The 19,210-nt window shown below is 43.4% G+C and overlaps 1 protein-coding gene across 1 annotated transcript; it reads right to left on the bottom strand.

Annotated features, from left to right (window-relative positions):
• Window positions 1–1,722: 1,722 nt before the first annotated feature.
• Window positions 1,723–3,485, bottom strand: LOC136539818 (dolabradiene monooxygenase-like). Its single transcript, XM_066531810.1, has 2 exons — window positions 2,571–3,485; window positions 1,723–2,479 (listed from the first exon to the last, which is right to left on the bottom strand). The coding sequence occupies exons 1-2, from the start codon at window positions 3,483–3,485 to the stop codon at window positions 1,835–1,837; spliced, it is 1,560 nt and encodes a 519-aa protein (XP_066387907.1). The 3' UTR covers window positions 1,723–1,834.
• Window positions 3,486–19,210: the final 15,725 nt, after the last annotated feature.

Here is a 19,210-nt window from a genome sequence, read left to right as displayed (position 1 = left end):
CCAAGCTTCACCATCGGATGGATGTACCATCTTGTCAGGATTGTACCATTTGCCATTTTTGTGCCATGTCATCTGTTTCGCGGATTCCTCGGTCATGTATAGCCGTTGGATCATCGGTAGGAACGGAAGGTACCGTAGGATTTTCATGGGGATCGTAAGTTGCCTCTTCTGGCCATCATCAGAGTCTACCTCCAGGTACCTGGAGGATTTACACTTTGGACAGAACTTTACATGCTCGTGTTCTTTCCTAAATAGGATGCACCCCTTCGGACAGGCATGTATCTGCTCATACGGCATCTTAAGTGCACGAAGGAGTTGTCCTGGTTCATAAGCATCGTATATGACAACATGCACGAAATCTTCTAAAATTTTTATCATAGCCTCCACATACGATATCACGACATCTCAACACGTTTCATGATTTTCGGACTTCGTTTGCTTTTTATAGAATTTAAAAACACTTCGCACGCAAGTTCGCGGTCATGTTTCGTGAACAAGATGTCCAAAATTTCGGGTCTGTTCCTGGATACGGCCTCACACTACACTCAGTAACATGACTATCATTTTTTGAATCATTAAATTCCATTATTCGTACCACGTGCAGTTCAAAATTATATTTTAAAAAAAAATTCAAGTAAACGAAATAAAGTAACTAAATATATCAAAAAGCCAAAAAAAATCCCCAAATTCTAACAATGAGTTTCTGGTACTTTAAAAGGGCTGCACAAAAAATTTGGTGGCAAAAAACAAAAAAAAAACTTTACCGAGCGCCGGGGCATGGCACTCGGCAAATGGGGTATTTGTCGAGTGTCAAGAATAAGACGCTCGGCAAAGAGGATTTTTGAATTTTTTTTTAGAAATTTCCTCTTTGCCGAGTGCCTTCAATGGGGCACTCGGCAAAGACATTTCAAAAAAAAAAATTGACTCTTTGTTGAGCGTCGTGTCAGGGGCACTCGACAAAGTATTTTCCAAAAAAAAATCTTTGTCGAGTGCCTAACAGCAGGCACTCGACAAAGAAGGACGTGGCCGAACACCGTTACGCGGGACAGCCTATGCCGACTGTCGTGCTTTTGCTGAGAGCTTGGCACTCGGCAAATAAGTCCTTTGTCGAGTGCCCTTTTTTGCCGAGTGCAATTCTTTGCCGAGTGCGGCACTCGGCAAAGAAGGTCTTTGCCGAGTGCTTGATTTTTGATACTCGGCAAAGCAATTTACACTCGGCAAAGGCCCTATTTCCGGTAGCGCCTGGTAAAAATGGTTGGATATACAAAGTCCATGTGTGCCAGACTTTGGGATGTAAATGCATGGCCACCCAGTAATATTTTCTGGAGCAACTGATTAACGCTGACATATATAGCATTATTTTAATCCATTTGTCGTCCAAAATTATGTGGCATATAACATTTCATAGTTCTTTTCATTCGTGTAGCGGCATACGCATCATAACTCTATAATGTTTTTAGATCAAAGGCATTCGCACGGCTTTATTATTAGAAATCTTAACGAAGCCCAAAGATCCGACACTGGGGTTACCGGTTTTACAGTTTAACGAACAGAGACATCAACTAACACTCAGCAACCAACTCCTCTAACAACTCAACTAACCAACTACTAGAACAAACATCACTCCAAAGACATCACAGCTACTTAAAAAGCACTCGGCTTCAGAAGGGGCCGCCAGGTCTTAATCAGCATCAAGGTCTTGTAGTTGTAGATGATCACCATCGGTGAAGACAGCACCTTCTTGTTGAACATCACATCGTTCCTAGTCTTCCATATTGTCCACAGCGCACCTGCACATATTGTTCCTGTAATGCTTGGGGCAGCATTTTAATTTTTACGCGCTAGCTGGTGCAAAGCGGATGATCGGGTGCAAGACGAGTCCCGTTTTCTTCTTTAGGATCAGTCCTGCAGCCTCCCCATCATCGACGTCCTTGGGCTCCATTCCGCGGGGCAGTTTCCAGTCGAAGTGGTAGAGAAGGCTGGCCAGCGCGAGCTCGATGTTGGCGAGCCCGAGGTTGACGCCTGGGCACATACGGCGGCCGGACCCGAACGGAAGGAACTCGTAGTTTGTCCCTTTGAAATCGACGCCACTGCTCTTCGTCTTCTCCTCGAACCGCTCGGGCCTGAACTCCTCGGCGGTTGCGTCCCAGTACTTGGGGTCCCTGCAGACCGCCCACACGTTGACGAACACGGCCGTGCCCTTGGGGACGTCGTAGCCCATCACCTGGACCGTCTCGCGGCACCGGCGCGGGATCAGGAGCGGCACCGGGCAGTGCAACCTCAGAGTCTCCTTGACCACGAGCTTGAGGTAGTCCAGCTCCGCCGCGGCGAGGTCGTCCTCGGTGAGTGCGCTCTTCCCCTTGAAGGCCTCCCGGACCTCGGCTTGGGCTCTGCTCATCGCCACCGGGTGCCGGACCAGCTGCGTCATGCACCAGTTGAGCGTCGTGGACGAGGTGTCGCTGCCCGCGCCAAACAAATCCTAGTAGGAGAGAAAGAAAGTTGAGCAGCTTGCATTGCATGCGACTGTGACGGATAAGCTATATAGCTAGCTAGACATATGATAGACTCACAAACATGAGCGCGACGATGGTGTCGTTGGTGAGCGGGATGGGCAAGGTGTCCTCTTTCTGGAGCTTGAGCAGGACGCTGAGCAAGCCATCGTGCGCCTCCGCCTTGTCGCCGCGGTCCATGGCCATGGCCTCCCTCTTTTCGCGGATGATCTCGTCCAGGATGCGCGTGATCCTGTTGCGGCAGGCGAGCGCCTTGCGCGGAGCCGTGCCGAGCATCTGCATCAACCTCGACGACGGGAAGAGGTCGGCCATGGTGAGCACTGACGTCTGCTGGACCCCGGTGGCCAGGGCGTCCAGGTACTCGTCCCGGTGCTCGTACCGGCTGCCGATGCACTCCATCACGAAGGTGTCGTTGATGAGCCTGGAGATCATCTTGGTCAGGTCCACTGCGGCGCCGACGGACGCGGACGCAGCGAGGCTCCCCAGGAACCGTACCACCTCCTCCTCGCGGACGCGCTGGAACGACCGCACGCGCGCGGCGCTCAGCAGCTCCAGCACGCAGATCTTGCGGAGCTGGCGCCACCGCTCGCCGTATGCCCCGAACGCGAAGTCCGTGCCGTTGAAGGTGAGCACCGCCAGGGTGGCGTTCACGTAGCGGTCGGCGAACGCGATGTCGTGCATCTTCGTCACCGTCTCCGCCGCCTCTGCCGACGACACCACCAGTGTGGGCACCTCGCCCAGCCGGAGCATCATCAGTGACCCGTGCTTGCGTGAGAGGTCGCGGAGCCCCCGGTGGATCACTGGGTTGCTCACCAGGTGGTGGACGCTGCCGATCAACGGTAGCGTCCATGGCCCCGGGGGGAGGTTGAGCTTCGACTTCTTGTTCTTGGTGACGAGCAGAGATCCGAGCTTGGAGACGACAAGGAGCAGCATGGCCACGCCCACCGCGAAGACCATAACATTGCTGTCCTCCATTGTTTGTGGATAGTCCATCAGCTACTTAATTTTGTTTGTTATATATTATTTCCTCGACCCGTCTTTGCGTGTATGTCTGTGTGTAAGTTCGATCGACATGCACGTGGTGCGGCGGCCGTGGCTATATCATCGTTGTCTAGTACCTACCCACATCATCTCCTACTAATAGTCACATCATTATACTAACTTCCAATCTTTTAATACAACCAATTTTGATAAAAATAATGTCTCTTATACAACTAATCCCCACTACAAATTTTATCTCAACATGTAAACCATCCACATCGTTGTCCACTAACTATCCACATCATCTTCTATAGCCACATCATCCCACTAACTTCCAACCCCTTAATGCAACCAATTTTGATAAGAATGATGTAACATCTACATTCATTATCCACTAACTATCCACATCATCTCCTACTAATAGCCACATCATTTCACTAACTTTCAACCTCTTAATGCAACCAATTTTGATAAGAAGGATGTATCTTATACAGCTAAACCCCACTACAAGTTTTATCTTAGCATGTAAGCCATCCACATCGTTGTCCATTAACTATCACATCATCTCCTACCAATAGCTACATCATCCCACTAACTTCCAACCTCTTAGCGCAACTAATTTTGATAAGAATGATGTAAGAACTAGAAGCATACCCCACATGTTACAGCGGGAATTATGGATTATTGGATTACGTGATATGCTGACCTGGACAACAAATGCTTATGTGTCTTGATGATATGGACATTACAATTGCATGTGCTAGTGGGTCTTAATCAGTGTTTGCCTAAACGGCCAGTAAACGGTAAACGGTGGTAAACTGTTTTGTTTAGAGGGTAAACGAAAATTAAACGGTTGACCGTTTAAACGGTCAAAAAAACGGGAAAAACGGTCTAAACGGCCTAAACGGAACGGAGATAAACAACATTAAACGGGCTAAACAGCTGTTTAAACGGCTGTTTAGGCGAACACGAGGTAAATCTAGTTCAGTTTTGTATGGATAAATTTGTGTACTTAAGTTTATTATATTTATAAATGTGTACACTTGATATGTTACATGCATAAATATCTATATTTGGTTCTTTTCACATGCATAAATATATATACATACCAAAATAATTGATTCTTACTCGGATAAATATATATAAATGCTAGAATACTTGATTTTTTACATGCACATATATAATTATGTGTATTTTTTTTAAAGTACAAAACCGTTTAGACCGTTTAACTTCGTTTAAACACTGTGTAAACAATCTAAACGCTAAACGAAGGGCGACCGTGTAAAGACAGTTTACCGTTTAGAAAAACATTGGTCTTAATTGTATATGATAGTGCATTGCTAGGGTATGTTGAGATATATAGCTAGTGCAATTTAGGACTATAAGAGATATAGATAGATATATAGATGATTTAACTCATATATGCAACGGTTTTATTTTTAAGAGATTTCCACAGCAAGGCGGGAGATATCTTCTAATTTATACTACTACTACTATTGTAACTTTAACCCAATCCAACAACATTTTATAAGATCAAACTAGTGTCATCAAAATCCATCATGAATTATGTGTAGTTAACTTAGAGCATCTCCAGGAGTTTGGTATAATTTACTTGCTAAACTAATCAATTTAGCAAGTTAGCAAAAGGAATAGCAACCTTAATTTTTGTCCTTCTCTAACAGTATCCTATAATAACTTTCTAAAAATTATAGTAGGGCCCAAATTTAATTATTTTTTGGTTTACTGTGTTGTTCATTAAAAAAATTGAAAAGAAAATTACATCTACTCTCAGCACCGCATTGACGCGGCACCGATCCGATCCCAAGGTTTGGCTCGGCCAGCTACGTACGGTCGGCAAGGCGTGCCCAGCTCCATGCCTTCCGGCCAAGCGGTGAGCACACTGCACACATGAAGGTACCAGGCCATGCCTTCCAACCGGAGATCAATAAACACCGGTGGAGGCAAGCACTCAGCGGCGGCGTTGACAGCGACGGCCGGACCAAAGGGCGGTGGAGAAACACATCACGCCAACGATATATCTCGCGGCAAAAACAAGCTCTCGCCTGAGAAGTACTATGAAAACAGGTCGATACAGGAGAGATAGGGAGTTCTCTCAACTTTGGAAATCTACGAGCTGAGCAGGATATTTGATAACTTTTTATTGTGCTAATCTTCAATTGGCGGTTGTGGATTTTTTTTGTTCTACAGGAAATCCTCCATCCATCCAGCATGGTGTGTATATGAAAGAAGTCTCAATTTCGCCAAGCATACCGTAATCTCCTGGACATATGTTGCCCAGGTATTCCAGTGATATGCTACCGCTCTCCTCAAATCTGCATCCAGGAAGACAATCCTCCTTGTAAGGATGAAACCCGAGAAAGAACATATATCGTACTCTGTAGTGCCCATCAACCGTATCTTCAGTGCTGAGAACATCATCATCGTCGGAGTTCCATTCAAATTTGTCTTCCACTACCTCTTTATGCTTATCATTGCCATAAGGATGATATTTGTAGTTGATATCCTGTAACATCCAGGGTCCATTTTGTTGATCACTGTGGCCCTTAAGTGCACCCAACTTACGTGAAAAGGTCGTGAAATCAACACTATGCTTCAGTTCCCACTCTACTTGTTGGCCACATGATTCGTTGAGGAAGAAAATTCGAAGTCCATGCCGGTCATACTCAGATGCACAATACACGCCCTTCTCTGATCTTCCCAACGTAAGGTATCCATAAGACCTGAATTCAACGCGTGGTGGCTTTGGAATCAGCCTGTAATTTGCATTTGAGATGGATATCCTGCAACATGGAAAATAAAGGGAGTCAGTGACCGAGGCATCAGCACGGCATCGTGTACGTCGAGGCGCGCCCAAGCCCCCCATGGCTAGGACGCGGGCACTCCTGTCAGGGCAACCGCCCTAGGCGACGCAACGATCCTAGCTACGACGGACGACGTCAACTGCACTCCTTCACCTCAGACGATCTCGGACGCCTCAAGCTCTTCACCGAGCGAATCACAAGGGCGAGACAGCCGCCACTCCTGGAGCTGCCTGCAGATGATATGGCCCTCGACCGCCATCGCTCCCCGAGCGAAGCAGGAGGATAGCGGCGCAGAGCATAGCTCATATCCCGGCATCCAAGCGAGATGAGTACCTTGTCGTGAAGCGTCCGAGACTTTCTAGCGGGAAGCCATCTCCGTCGACGTCGGCCAAGAAGGCGTATAAAGAAATATTCAACAGTGACCCCGCCCATATGCAGGCATTGCGTGAGTTGTTCCCAGCGGATGGCGAGGAAGTCGCGCAAGCGGCGCCACCACTCGGCACACGGATCATAGGCCTCCTTGCCAGCGGCACAAATTTGGATTGACTTTCCAATATAATAGCATAACTTATAGTACACTAGAGAGGGGCGCGTCCATGTACAACTTTATTAACCCTCTAGGCGTCGCTAAGCCGTGTTGTATCGACCATTTTCTCTACCTTAATAAAAAAACACACAAACCTTTTGCATGATCGAGAAAAAAAGGGAGTCACTGGCAATAAAAGGTCAGCATAAGTTGAGCCCAACTCCAACCATAACCATACATAGAAGAAATTAATTAGAGTCAGTCTATCTGTCACTCGCGTGTTTCGCCCCCCACCCCATCTGATTTTTTCTGGGCACTGTTCTTCTTCCTCCTCCAGCCGCCCGTCGTCGTTCCTGCTCATCACCGCCCCCACCACCGACAACCGCCCCGCCATGGGTATTAGGGTTCATCGGAGCTCCGGACCTTAGCGCCCGCAGCTACCGCCTTCTTCCCCTCCCCCTTCCCCCACCGCCGCCATCTTCTCCAACTCTGACGAGATTGACTGCCGACTCCCCCGCCCCGACCTAGCCCAGCCGCAGTTACAACCGCTAGGGCCCCGAAAACCGCACGACCACTATCCTCGCCGTCTAGCTTGCCTGCCTCCTCCTGACCAGCGCCTTCTATACCCTCTGGAGTTGGAGAAGAAGGGGATGGCCGGAATCCTAGCCATCGCGCCGAGGAGGAGGAGGAGGGACCACCTACCTTGCTGTCGTCGCCTCCGACCCAACCCACCGCCATTGGAGGAGGAGCGCGTGCGCGTCACTACTACAGAATTTAACTGTAGGGGCAGCTCTAGAGCCTCTGTAGGGGCGGTTGCGCCAGCCACCCTTCCCAGGGTGTTCCTACAGAGGGTGCCTCTGTAGGGACGATTTCCTGACCGCCCCTACAGTGCCCTCTGTAGGGGCGGCTGGTGTTTTCAGCCGCCCCTACAGTGTCCTCTGTAGGGGTGGCTGGTAATATCAGCCGCCCCTGTAGTGGACTTCTGTAAGGGCGGCTGTATCACCAGCCGCCCCTACTGTGTGTATTTGTAAGGGCGGTTCAATCAAGAACCGCCCCTACAGTAGATTTTTCAGCAAAAAAATAATTCAAATTCAAATCTGATCATATATATATAATTCAAATTTGAATCTGACTGCCACAAATATACATATATACATCCACAAACACAAGACCATTATTTAGAATGAGTACACAAAATACACTTGAATTACAAAAACATATCTATATTCTATAGCATAACTGTATTAGTGTTACTATGGTGTACTGCTTAAAAGATACTTAAGTATCAAAATGCAAAAGCTAGACTGAGTTCTCAGCAAATATATATGCTAACAATATTCTCATTCCTGCGATATGGATGCAGGCAGAGGCTGTATACACTGCTACTACATGCATGTAAGATGTACTCGTAGACTTAAGAATTAGAATATAAGTTACATACCTAGGTTTTGATCGAGCATCTATAAGTTGATGTGTCTGGGTATTGATGTTCTCTTTCACCTGAAAAAATCGTCTATTAGTTGCTAGTTGCTACTACCTCCTTCCAAAAAAGAATCACCTTATAGGTTTAGTAAAGTCAAACTATAATAAGTTTGATTAATTTATAGAGAAGTATCAACATTTAGGACACCAAATCGGTATACCATGAAACTATATTGCATGACAAATTGAATGGTACTAATTTGGTATCATAAATATTGATACATTTTATTTTATAAATTTGGTCAGACTTACAACAGTTTGACTTTCACTAAACCTATAAGGTCATTCTTTTTGGGACCAAGGTAGTATGAAATATGTGGAACATGTTCGGTGAGTTGCGAAGGCAACAATAGGCAGTTTTTGGGACCCTTAAGAACTGACGTGATCAAGACTCCAAAGAAGATGAGGCTGCAACTTTGCTTCAAATGTAGCTGGACCAACCTGAAGAAACATACTGAGGTTATATATAGCTGAAATTGAGGTTAAACACCAATTAGAGCATCTGCTAATAATATACGTACTTAACTAAGAGTCCAATAGCTCAACAGCAGTAGCAAGGTTCTTGCTGTGCATTTGTGACTTGAAATGGACTTATTGTCAAAAAGGGTAAATAATAGAACAAATTACCGATTGACCCTGGTAAACTTTCTCAATTGCTTCACCAGCAGCACTGGCCTTTAGGATGGCATCACTGGAGGCACTTGATTCAACATCATACCCAGAAGCACGCCATTGGGGCAAACCTCCATCTAGCACCCAAACTTTATCATGTCCAAATACACGGAACATCCTGTTGTCAAGGTAACAAACATAGAAGAACTTCTATCAAATATCAAACTACGAACAACGAATTGCATGGCAAGAGGTACTTAGTAGTCATTACTCATTAATGACCAAATAAGATTTGCATCTTGTTTCAACCACTACTAATTTGGTCCTCAACCCTAGCAATTTTTATATACTTTTGTGAACAAAAGAAGCTTACCACCAAACACGAGCTGCACTGAATAGACCCTTTCCATCATAAACTACTATCCCATCTTTGTTGTAGATGCCAAGAGCGGATACAGCAGCAGAAAATTCCTTTTCAAATGGCAGCATGTGTGGTAACTGAACCAGGGGAAAAAAATAATACATCTCAAATCCAAAAGCAGATGCTTACCCCCCAAAAGCAACTAAACAGATCTGATGATATTGTTAGTATAAACAAGAAATACAAAAAGTGCAAGTACTATATAGCATGCCATGTTTAGCAGCTTAAACTATCACCTTGACAAAGCAAATGATAATGTCTGTACAGTATAAGGTGGTAAGTCTAAGGACTGGAAAGTTAAAAAAATGGTTGACTTCTATATTTCTTTCACTTTTTATTAGAACAAAAATGGCAATTCATACCATCATTACAAAGAATGGTTCACATGCCATCCAACATCTTATCTACCTAAAGTTACAAGCTGAACCCAGGCTGTGTTCAGAGGAATTAGCAAGCAAGTTCATATACTACAACTCTACAAGCACAACCCACAGGGTGGGCCACTAGAGAGCTTGATATCATTAGGGTTGCCAAGGAAACTCTACAAGAATGGTTGACACACTGATAGATTAATTTGAAGTTGAGATGTGTAATTTGAGAAGAGGGGTGCGGAGGGATTTGATATGTGTACAAAATCATCAGAGAAATGCAAGTTCAATGGCATACTAGCAAGTTGTAACACATCTATTCTAAAATTCTCAAACAAGCTGAATGAATACCTGGTACTCTTGTAATGGGTTCCTTTGTTCTGCAGGCATATACAAAGAGGCATCAAGTACCTAAACAGAAGTATGAGCTTAAGAAATACTTAATGAAAAGAAAGGCACATTTGACAGAACAAGCCTCAGATTTCGTTTTCCCTTTGTTTAAGTTGTAGTATAAGCAATTTATCCATTCGTCCACAAATTAATTTATCCATTCATCCACAAATTAAGCGCTGGTTTCACAGCACAGACAGCGTCATCTATTGACACAATTCTCATGGATTATCAGGCGGCTAAGCTAATATTACTAAAATAGCAATCAAGAGGTACCGATATTATGACTGACTTGACGAATTGCAAGTTACTACAAGATGTACAAGTAATGATTCACAGGCCAAGCACGGATCGCCAAACTCCAGCTAAAACTAGTGCGCACCTTGACGTCGGGGTCCTTGAGGTTGGCGTGCAGCCACTCGGCCGACACCACGGGCTCCGTCCGGGGCAGCGTGTGGATGCCAGCGGCCTCCGACACCATCCGGATTTGGCTCCAGCCGTCGAAGCCCCAAACCCTAAGCAATCCTGCGCCGACGAGATGAAGAAAGGTAGCTAGGGTTTCGTGGGGCACAGGAGGAGGAGACGCGAATCGGCATGAGCAAGCCGCGTAGGAGGCACCCGCGCCGGCGGCCACCGGCGAGGCCCGCTTGGGCTGTGGCGTGGGCGGGTACGACGGCCGCCGGGGCGCCCGCGTGGCGGCGCACCGCAACCCGGGGGCGCCATCGGTGGGCGAGCGCGCGGCGCGGTGAGGCGGCGGTGCTGGGGCCCTACCGGCAGGCCGGCATGTCGGGAGAGGGCGAGGGAGAGAGAGGAAGGGAAGGCGGGGACGGAGGCGGCAGAGGCGCAGGCGCCGTTTCGCGGGAGGGTGTTGGGCTCGGGAGAGGAAGAGGGAGGAATACGGAGGAGAAGCGTGTGGAAGGGAAGAGAAGCGTCGGGAGAGGAAGAGGAAGAGAACAAAGGAAGTTTTTAACATAAAGTAGTTACTTTCAAGAGCTACACCGGTAGAACTTCACCATTTCTACTTTCTAGGGATCACAACGCATCACATTTCTGAGGACATTCTGTCCAAAAAAAAAAGATACTGTATAATTCTAACTCTATTCTTAATAATAAATTTTAAAGTTTAACAAAAATTTATAAAAAAGAGTATTAATATTTATAACACAAAATATGCATCCTATAAAAATATGTGTCACGATGAATTTAATAATACTTATTTAATATTATAAATATTGATACTTACTAAATTTAGTGAAATAAGCTCAATGATTATTTTTGGGATAGAGTCATACCTGCTAACCGTGATTTTTCAGAGCCAACATGGGTAGAATTACTGTACTAGTACATGTTCACTCGGCAATGCGTGACAACGAAAAGAGAATTGCGGCTTCCAACGCAAACAAGAGCGCAGGCACCACCCAGTGGCAATACCTGCTAACCGTGACAGCGAAAAGAGAAGCGTGTGGAAGGGAAGAGAAACACAACTTTTATTTTGGTTATCTTGTCATTTGACAAAATTTGAACCTTTCAAATTTTAAATTTTAAAAAACGACAAGTTCGAACCAAAATTTGAGACCCAAAATGATTTCAACATAAAAAGTGATGAATACCAAAGTTGTTCAACTCATTAATATCTACAACTTTTATTTTAGTCATCTTGTCATTTGATAAAATTTGAACCTTTCAAATTTGAAATTTTGAAAAACGACAAGTTGGAACCAAAATTTGAGACCCAAATTGATTTCAACATAAAAAGTGATGAATACCAAAGTTGTTCAACTCATGAATATCTACAACTTTTATTTTGGTCATTTCTTCATTTGACAAATTCTTAGCACACATTGTTCACTAATCTTACGCATGTCTCATATAGTTTATAAAACCTTATGAGAGATGTGTCACATTTGTGAATAATGTCATTACCACTTTGTCATATGAAGAAATGACCAATACAAAAGTTGTAGATCTTGATGAGTTATTCAACTTTCGTATTTATCACTTTTTCAGCTAAAATCATCTGGGGTACCAAAAACTTATCTGAAGTTGTATTTTTTTGAAATTCAAAATTTAAATTGCTCAAACTTTTCATATGTATATATTGACAAAACCAACAAAATAAATTGATAGAGAATAATTTTAGAAAATTTTAGGAAAAAAAATCATCAGATTTGGAGTTAGTATGAGGAATAAAAACTAGTTACAAAGTTGACCTACAGATTAAAAAAAGAAATCATACTGTTCACTATGATCATGTAAGGATCATCTAGAACAGTGTGATTTCTCTTTTTAATCTGTGGGTAAACTTTGTAACTAGTTGTTCTCCCTTATACTAACTCCAAATGAGATGGGTTTTTTCCAAAAAAGTTCTAAAATCATGCTTCAGCATTTAAGTCTGATCAAACTTGGATGTGACAATGTTTTCACATTTTAAAATTTGAAATTTGAAATTTGACAAGTTCAAACCAAATGTTCAAACCTGTTGACATCGTTTTTTGCACGTGTCAAAATGATCAGAGTGAGCTAATCGGCAGGAGGAAAGTTACTGTATACGCTGACAGCCGATAAAAATTAGCTTGTAAAGATGGTTGCCGATGAATGATGGTGATCGATGGAAAGGTTGATTTAGACTCGGGCGTTGCCGATAAGGTTGAAGATGTTATTGTCGATGCCGATGAAGAAAGGCTTGAAGACTACTGCTGATGAAACAGGAAGTATGCCGATGGAAAGGAGGTCGGTGAGATTTCCATCGTAATTGAGGCGGACAGGGAAATAGATAGGAGTTGATTTCCTTTTCTATATTTGTTAGAGTATGATTCATGTAAGAGTCATGTGTTTCCTTAGATATGGACTTGATGTTCTAGTTGTATTTGGTTATGTCTCTTTAGATCAGGGTATAAATATAGATTGAGGGACAATGTAATAGATAATCAATAAATATCAAAACCAATTTTTACTCCTATTTGCATCTACTTACTTTTCGGCGACTTCGTCAATTTGCATATTTTTCCTTTTTTACGAGTTCTCATTGATTCGGCGAGTTGCATCGTTTCAGTGCAACCTTCGGCGATTCTCGAGTTTCGCGTGAGTACCTCTTGGCCGTGACTTCCGGGCGTATCGCTGTTGTCAGGACCAAAGTGCTCATATCTTCATCCTTGTCGATTAACAGGTCAAATCGACTGGCACGCTTTGGATATCGATTCGGGTATTAGCCCTTTGTGTTTGCAGATCCACTTTTGCATCAACACATCTTTTGGCACGCCCGGTGGGACCAATCAATCCGATCAATATGTTCAACTCCGAGATCGATTCAGGGAACATTATCGCGGTATCAGAAGAAGATCTCAAGGAAGAGCAGAGGCAGGCTATGAAAAAGGCTGTAGAAGAATACAGGCAGCTTTGTCTGAAATCGTTTAGCCTGAACAAGAGTGGACAAGTCATCCAGAAGCAAGATTTGCCATTGTCTCGGCATGTTACCTTTGACTCCAATCCTGATAAACTTCAAGAGATGGTTAATTCTGCAGTAAATCATGCTTTGATTAATCATTCCAATGTGCTGTCCAATACTATTCATAATGCTGTGGTTCGAACTCTCAAAGAAGGACAAGCGTCACCGCATTACGTTGGGTCTACCTATCACCAACCAGAGCCAGCATCTGTCAATACTCCATCGGCTCCCTCGGCCGTTGTAGGTACAGAAGTTACTTCTCCTCCAGTATCGGCAGGCTTACCTAATATTCAATCTACACCGATACGATCAGATCCGGTGCTACCAGGAGGACGAGTTCAGCTTAATACAGATCTAGCGGCATCAGCTATGTTAGGCCCTGTGTCTCAGAATAGCCAGATTCCTGCTAATTAGTGGGGATATGGTATGCCTCCGGAGTCATCTGCTTTCAATCCTGGGTTACCTCAAGTGTTTGATGCAGTAGGAAAAGCTTCTATACCATCGGCTATTTCGCCGATGGCTCAAGTGCCTCAATATGTCACAGCAACTACTGTGCAACTAACTCCAGGAGGTTTCCAGATGCCTTTGGTTCAAACACCCAATTCAAGTCCATCGGCAAGCTTACTGCCGATGCAGCAGAAAGCCCCTGTTATGAGTCAAACTGGGGTTCAGTTCATGCCTCAAGCTGGTTATAATTATCCAACAATGTCAGCAAATTACCAGTCATCGGTAAGTTTTGTACCGATAAGTTCTAATAATGGTTGGTCAGGACAGTTACCTGTTCAACATACAGTTCAGCAAAATCAGCAGGTTGTAGAGATTCAACAAGGTCATGTGCAAGCTGGTTTCCAGAATCAAGCATCGGCAGCTCAGCCGATGAATCATTTCCAATAGGTTAATGGACCACAAGTAACGGCAAATATACCGATTGCTGGAGATCGTGGGCCACAAAGATATGTGGAGGGATATCAGCAGGCACCTCCCATAGAAATTCAGCCAGTTTGTCAGCAGGAGGCTGATGCTTTTTGGGCCGATAAGATAGCAGAAATTATGAAGGATCAGTTTGGGATAAAGCCCAAGGTCAATACTTATTCTTATCGGACTCCATACCCTCCTGCATATGATTTAATTCCTCTCCCAAATCGGTACAAGGTACCAGATTTCACTAAATTCTCTGGGCAAGATGATACATCAACAATGGAACACGTCAATCGCTTCATTATTTAATGTGGAGAGGCAGCTAGCAGAGATGAATTAAGAGTTTGATTATTTTCATCATCTTTGTCTGGATCGGCATTTACATGGTTCATTTCATTACCACCAAATTCTATTATTACTTGGGTTAATCTAGAAAAACAGTTTCATAAATATTTCTTTGCTGGAATCCATAAAAAGAAGCTTACCGATTTAGTAAAATTGAAACAGCGTAATAATGAATCGGTAGAAAGCTTTGTGCAAAGGCTACGAGATATAAAAAATAAGTGCTACAGCCTGGTGCTGGATGATCGGTAGCTTGCTGATCTGGCTTTCCAAGGGTTATTGCCATATCTTAAAGACAGATATGCTTCTCAGGAGTTTGAAAGCCTCAGTTATCTTGTGCAAAGGATCTCTGATCAAGATACTAGGGTTTTTGAACCTAAAAAGAATTGGAGTAAAAAAATATCATTTGTTAAAGAAGTAGGAGATTCTGATTCTGATGAAGAACCAGTTATCGGCTTAGCTGAGTGGGTTAAGAATAAAAAGCCGATATCTTGTCCCTTTGGTCAGAAAGAACCAGAAAAGTTTACCTTTGATATCACCAAGGCCGACAAGATATTTAATCTTCTGCTTCAAGAGGGTCAAATTAAGCTGTCACCTAATCATGTGATCCCATCTGCAGAGGAGTTGAAGAAGATCTTGTACTGCAAATGGCGCAATACAACTTCACACAGTATAAATGAGTGCAAGGTATTAAGGCAACAGTTAGAATCGGCTATTGAATCTGGGAGAATTAAGTTTGGTGCTTCCAAGGCCCAGAAGCCGATGAAAATTGATCAACACCCTTTTCCAGCAAATATATTGGAGGCCAAAGGGAAGACTAAGGTATTGACGTCAGAGGCTGCTGAGAAAAATGCATCAGTGGATCCCCAACATCGGATAACCACCGATGATGCAAAAAGTAAGGGTTTGCTGGGAGAAAGCAGTAGTTCCAAAAACCCTCCTCGACCTGGCATTGTGATTACCCATCGAAGGCAGCAGGAGGGTTGGCGTCAGTGTAAGGACCGATATCGACAACAGCAAGAAGAGAGACGTCGGGAAGAATGGTATCGGCATAAAAATCATTGGAGGTGCCCGTTTTTCATCCATTGTTGGGAAGAAGGTATTAAATTGCCAACTGTTGAAAATTGTCCTGAGTGCAATGGTTATTATAGGGTCAATCGGTCAGAAAGGAGGTTTCAACCTAGCAATCAAGGTTTATTTATCAATGAGCCGATCAGAGGTAGAGCATCAGTGCATAATCGGCTGGGGGCAGACTTAGTGTACATGAAAGGCTTGGTAAACGCGCTGGATATTTTCTAAGGAATCAAGAGGAGCTTGAGGAGATGGCAAACGCAAGAGTTCCTGATGAAGAAATATTCTACAGGGACCCTAATATACGTCGTGTGGAATCAACTGGGACCTGTTATCAGCCGGTTTGGAAGACCAAGTTTCCTCGATGGTGCCCGGAGGGTCTGACAAAGACACAGAAAAGAAGGATGCAACGTGAGCATCAGGAGGATTTATACCAAGAGGAAAATTCCTCCAATGAGAGGTCCGGTCATCAGCAGTGGCAAGTAAAACATAAAAATAAGGGTCCATCGGTGGATGTTAATATGGTATTCGTGTTGCCGATGGAGTTTTTGGCACTATCTGATAATGAGGAAGAAGTTGTTCTCTCTGATCAAGTAGCTCAGTTGACACTAGATCCAATGATGGCTGTTTTTGAGAAACCTACTAATGACGAGAGACAGCATCTTAAGGCTTTGTTTGTGAAAGGCAGAGTTGATGGGCAGCCTGTATCTAAGATACTTATCGACGGAGGGGCTGCGATTAATATTATGCCTTATGTGATGTATCGGAAACTTGGTAAGGGAGATCAAGACTTGACCAAAACCGATATGATGCTGAAGGATTTTGAAGGCAATGTGTCACCGGCTAAAGGGGCAGTATGCGTTGAATTGATCATCGGCAGCAAAACCTTGCCGATGACGTTCTTTGTTATTAATGGCAAGGGTGCATATAATCTGCTTCTAGGGAGGGATTGGATTCATGCTAATTGTTGTGTTCCTTCTACAATGCATCAATGCCTCGTACAGTGGATTGGAGATAAGATTGAGGTTGTTCCTGGTGATTCTTCTTATATCATCGCATCGGCAGAATCAGATACTTATGAGTGAACTAAATGCATATCAGGAGAAGTTTGGGAAAAAGAATTCCTTAGAGTGGCTGATTATGAAATTCCACCGATCCAAGCAGTCGGTTCTGAAGAAGAGTTTTAATGGATAGGTTTGCCGATGATGGAAAATTAGGTCAATGGTTCACATCGGCAGATGATTTAGTAGAAGTAGATATTGGTGATGACGATAGGCCAAGACCTACTTTTATTAGTGATAACTAAATTAATTGAGGCAAAGTTTATTCGGCAGTGTCGATATGTAGAGTGGATCTCTAATGTGGTTCCTGTTTATAAGAAAAATGGAAAACTTCATGTTTGTATTGATTTCAGGAATCTTAACAAAGCCACATCGATGGATGGCTATCCAATGCCGATTGCTGATTTGTTGATTGATGCTGTAGCCGGACATCAAATTATCAGCTTCATGGATGGTAATGCAGGTTACAATCAAATATTCATGGCTGAAGAAGATATTCCCAAGACTGCTTTCAGATGTCTAGGTCATGTAGGGTTGTTTGAGTGGATAGTCATGACATTTGGTTTGAAAAATGCCGGTGCTACTTATCAAAGAGCTATGAACTTTATTTTTCATGAATACATCGGCACATTAGTGGAGATCTACATTGATGATGTAGTGATTAAGTCTGGAGATATCACAAAACATCTAGCCGATCTACGAAAGATACTGGAGTGCACAAGGAAGCATGGATTGAAGATGAATCCTAATAAGTGTGCATTTGGTGTATCAGCAGGTCAATTCTTGGGTTTTATGGTGCATCAGCGGGGCATCGAAATCAGTAGAAAGTCTATTGATGCAATTAGCAAGGTGGTTGCTCCTGCCAATAAAACCGAATTGCAATCTTTGATCGGTAAGATTAATTTTATTAGAAGATTCATATCTAATCTATCGGGTAAGATCAAGGCTTTCAGTCCATTACTTAAATTGAAAGCCGATCAGGAATTTGTATGGGGAGCTGAGCAGCAGTTAGCCCTAGATGAAATTAAGAGATATTTAACAAATCCTCCAGTGCTAGTTTCACCTCAACACGGGAAACCTTTCAGGTTGTATTTGTCAACTGATGATACTGTTATCGGTTCAGCTCTTATTCAAGAATTTGAAGGGAAAGAACGTGTTATTTATTATTTGAGCAGAAGATTAGTGGATGCTGAGACAAGGTATTCGGCCATCGAAAAATTATATCTGTGTTTATACTTTTCTTGTGTCAAATTAAGACATTATTTGTTATCTGCCGAATGTACGGTCATATACAAAGACGACGTAGTCAAGTATATGCTGTCGATGCCAATATTAAGTGGTAGAATCGGTAAGTGGATGTTAGCATTATCAGAATTTGAACTACGTTACGAATCGACTAAGGCAGTTAAGGGGCAAGTTATGGCTGATTTTGTCACTCAGCATTGTAATACAGTGGACTCTCTGGAGATTGCTCCTTGGACACTTTTCTTCGATGGGTCCACATGTGGTGAAGGAGCAGGTATCGGCATTGTGTTGATTTCACCTCAAGGAAGGAAGTATGAGTTTTCATTGTCAATTGTTGCTACATCGACAAACAATCAGGCTGAATACCAAGCCTTGATAAAAGGGTTAGAATTACTGAAGGAGATACGTGCCAATGCTGTTGAAATCTTTGGTAATTCTATGCTAGTTATAAATCAATTGGCTGGGATTTATGAATGCCGAAGTGAAGTTTTAATTTCGTATTATGAAAAATATTTGCAATTGTTGAAAGGGTTTAGAGATTTTCATCTTGAACATATTTCTCGACTGCATAATAAAGAGGCTAATCGACTAGCTCAGCATGCTTCAGGGTATCAGCCTATTCAAGAAGTGCTAACATCGGTGGTCGATACCGATGACTGGAGAAAGGAGATTGTCGATTATTTAAAGGATCCATATAAAAAGGTTGAAAGACGTATAAGGTTCCAAGCTACCAAGTATGTGCTCCTCGATGATGAATTATATTATCAAACTATAGATGGAGTTTTACTCAGATGTGTTAGCAGTGATGAATCGAAAAGCTTGATGGGTGAAATTCATGAAGGAGTGTGAGGAGCGCATCAATCGGCTTTCAAGATAAAGTGGATGATCAGAAGGAATGGATACGATTGGCCGACTATTCTTGAAGATTGTTTTAAGTATTTTAAGGGATGTCAAGGGTGTCAAAAGTTTGGTAATATTCAAAGAGCGCCTGCATCGGCTATGAACCCTATAATTAA

This window comes from Miscanthus floridulus, chromosome 2 (assembly GCF_019320115.1).
Source record: "Miscanthus floridulus cultivar M001 chromosome 2, ASM1932011v1, whole genome shotgun sequence".
NCBI classification, from domain to species: domain Eukaryota; kingdom Viridiplantae; phylum Streptophyta; class Magnoliopsida; order Poales; family Poaceae; genus Miscanthus; species Miscanthus floridulus.
This window is presented reverse-complemented; position numbering and strand designations above follow the sequence as displayed.

Excerpts from the sequence above, each read along its gene's own strand:
- LOC136539818 (XM_066531810.1), bottom strand. The coding sequence starts at position 3,485 with ATGGAGGACAGCAATGTTATGGTCTTCGCGGTGGGCGTGGCCATGCTG. Across the intron at positions 2,480-2,570 it reads CCATCGTCGCGCTCATGTTT|GATTTGTTTGGCGCGGGCAG; the intron begins GTGAGTCTATCA and ends CTCTCCTACTAG.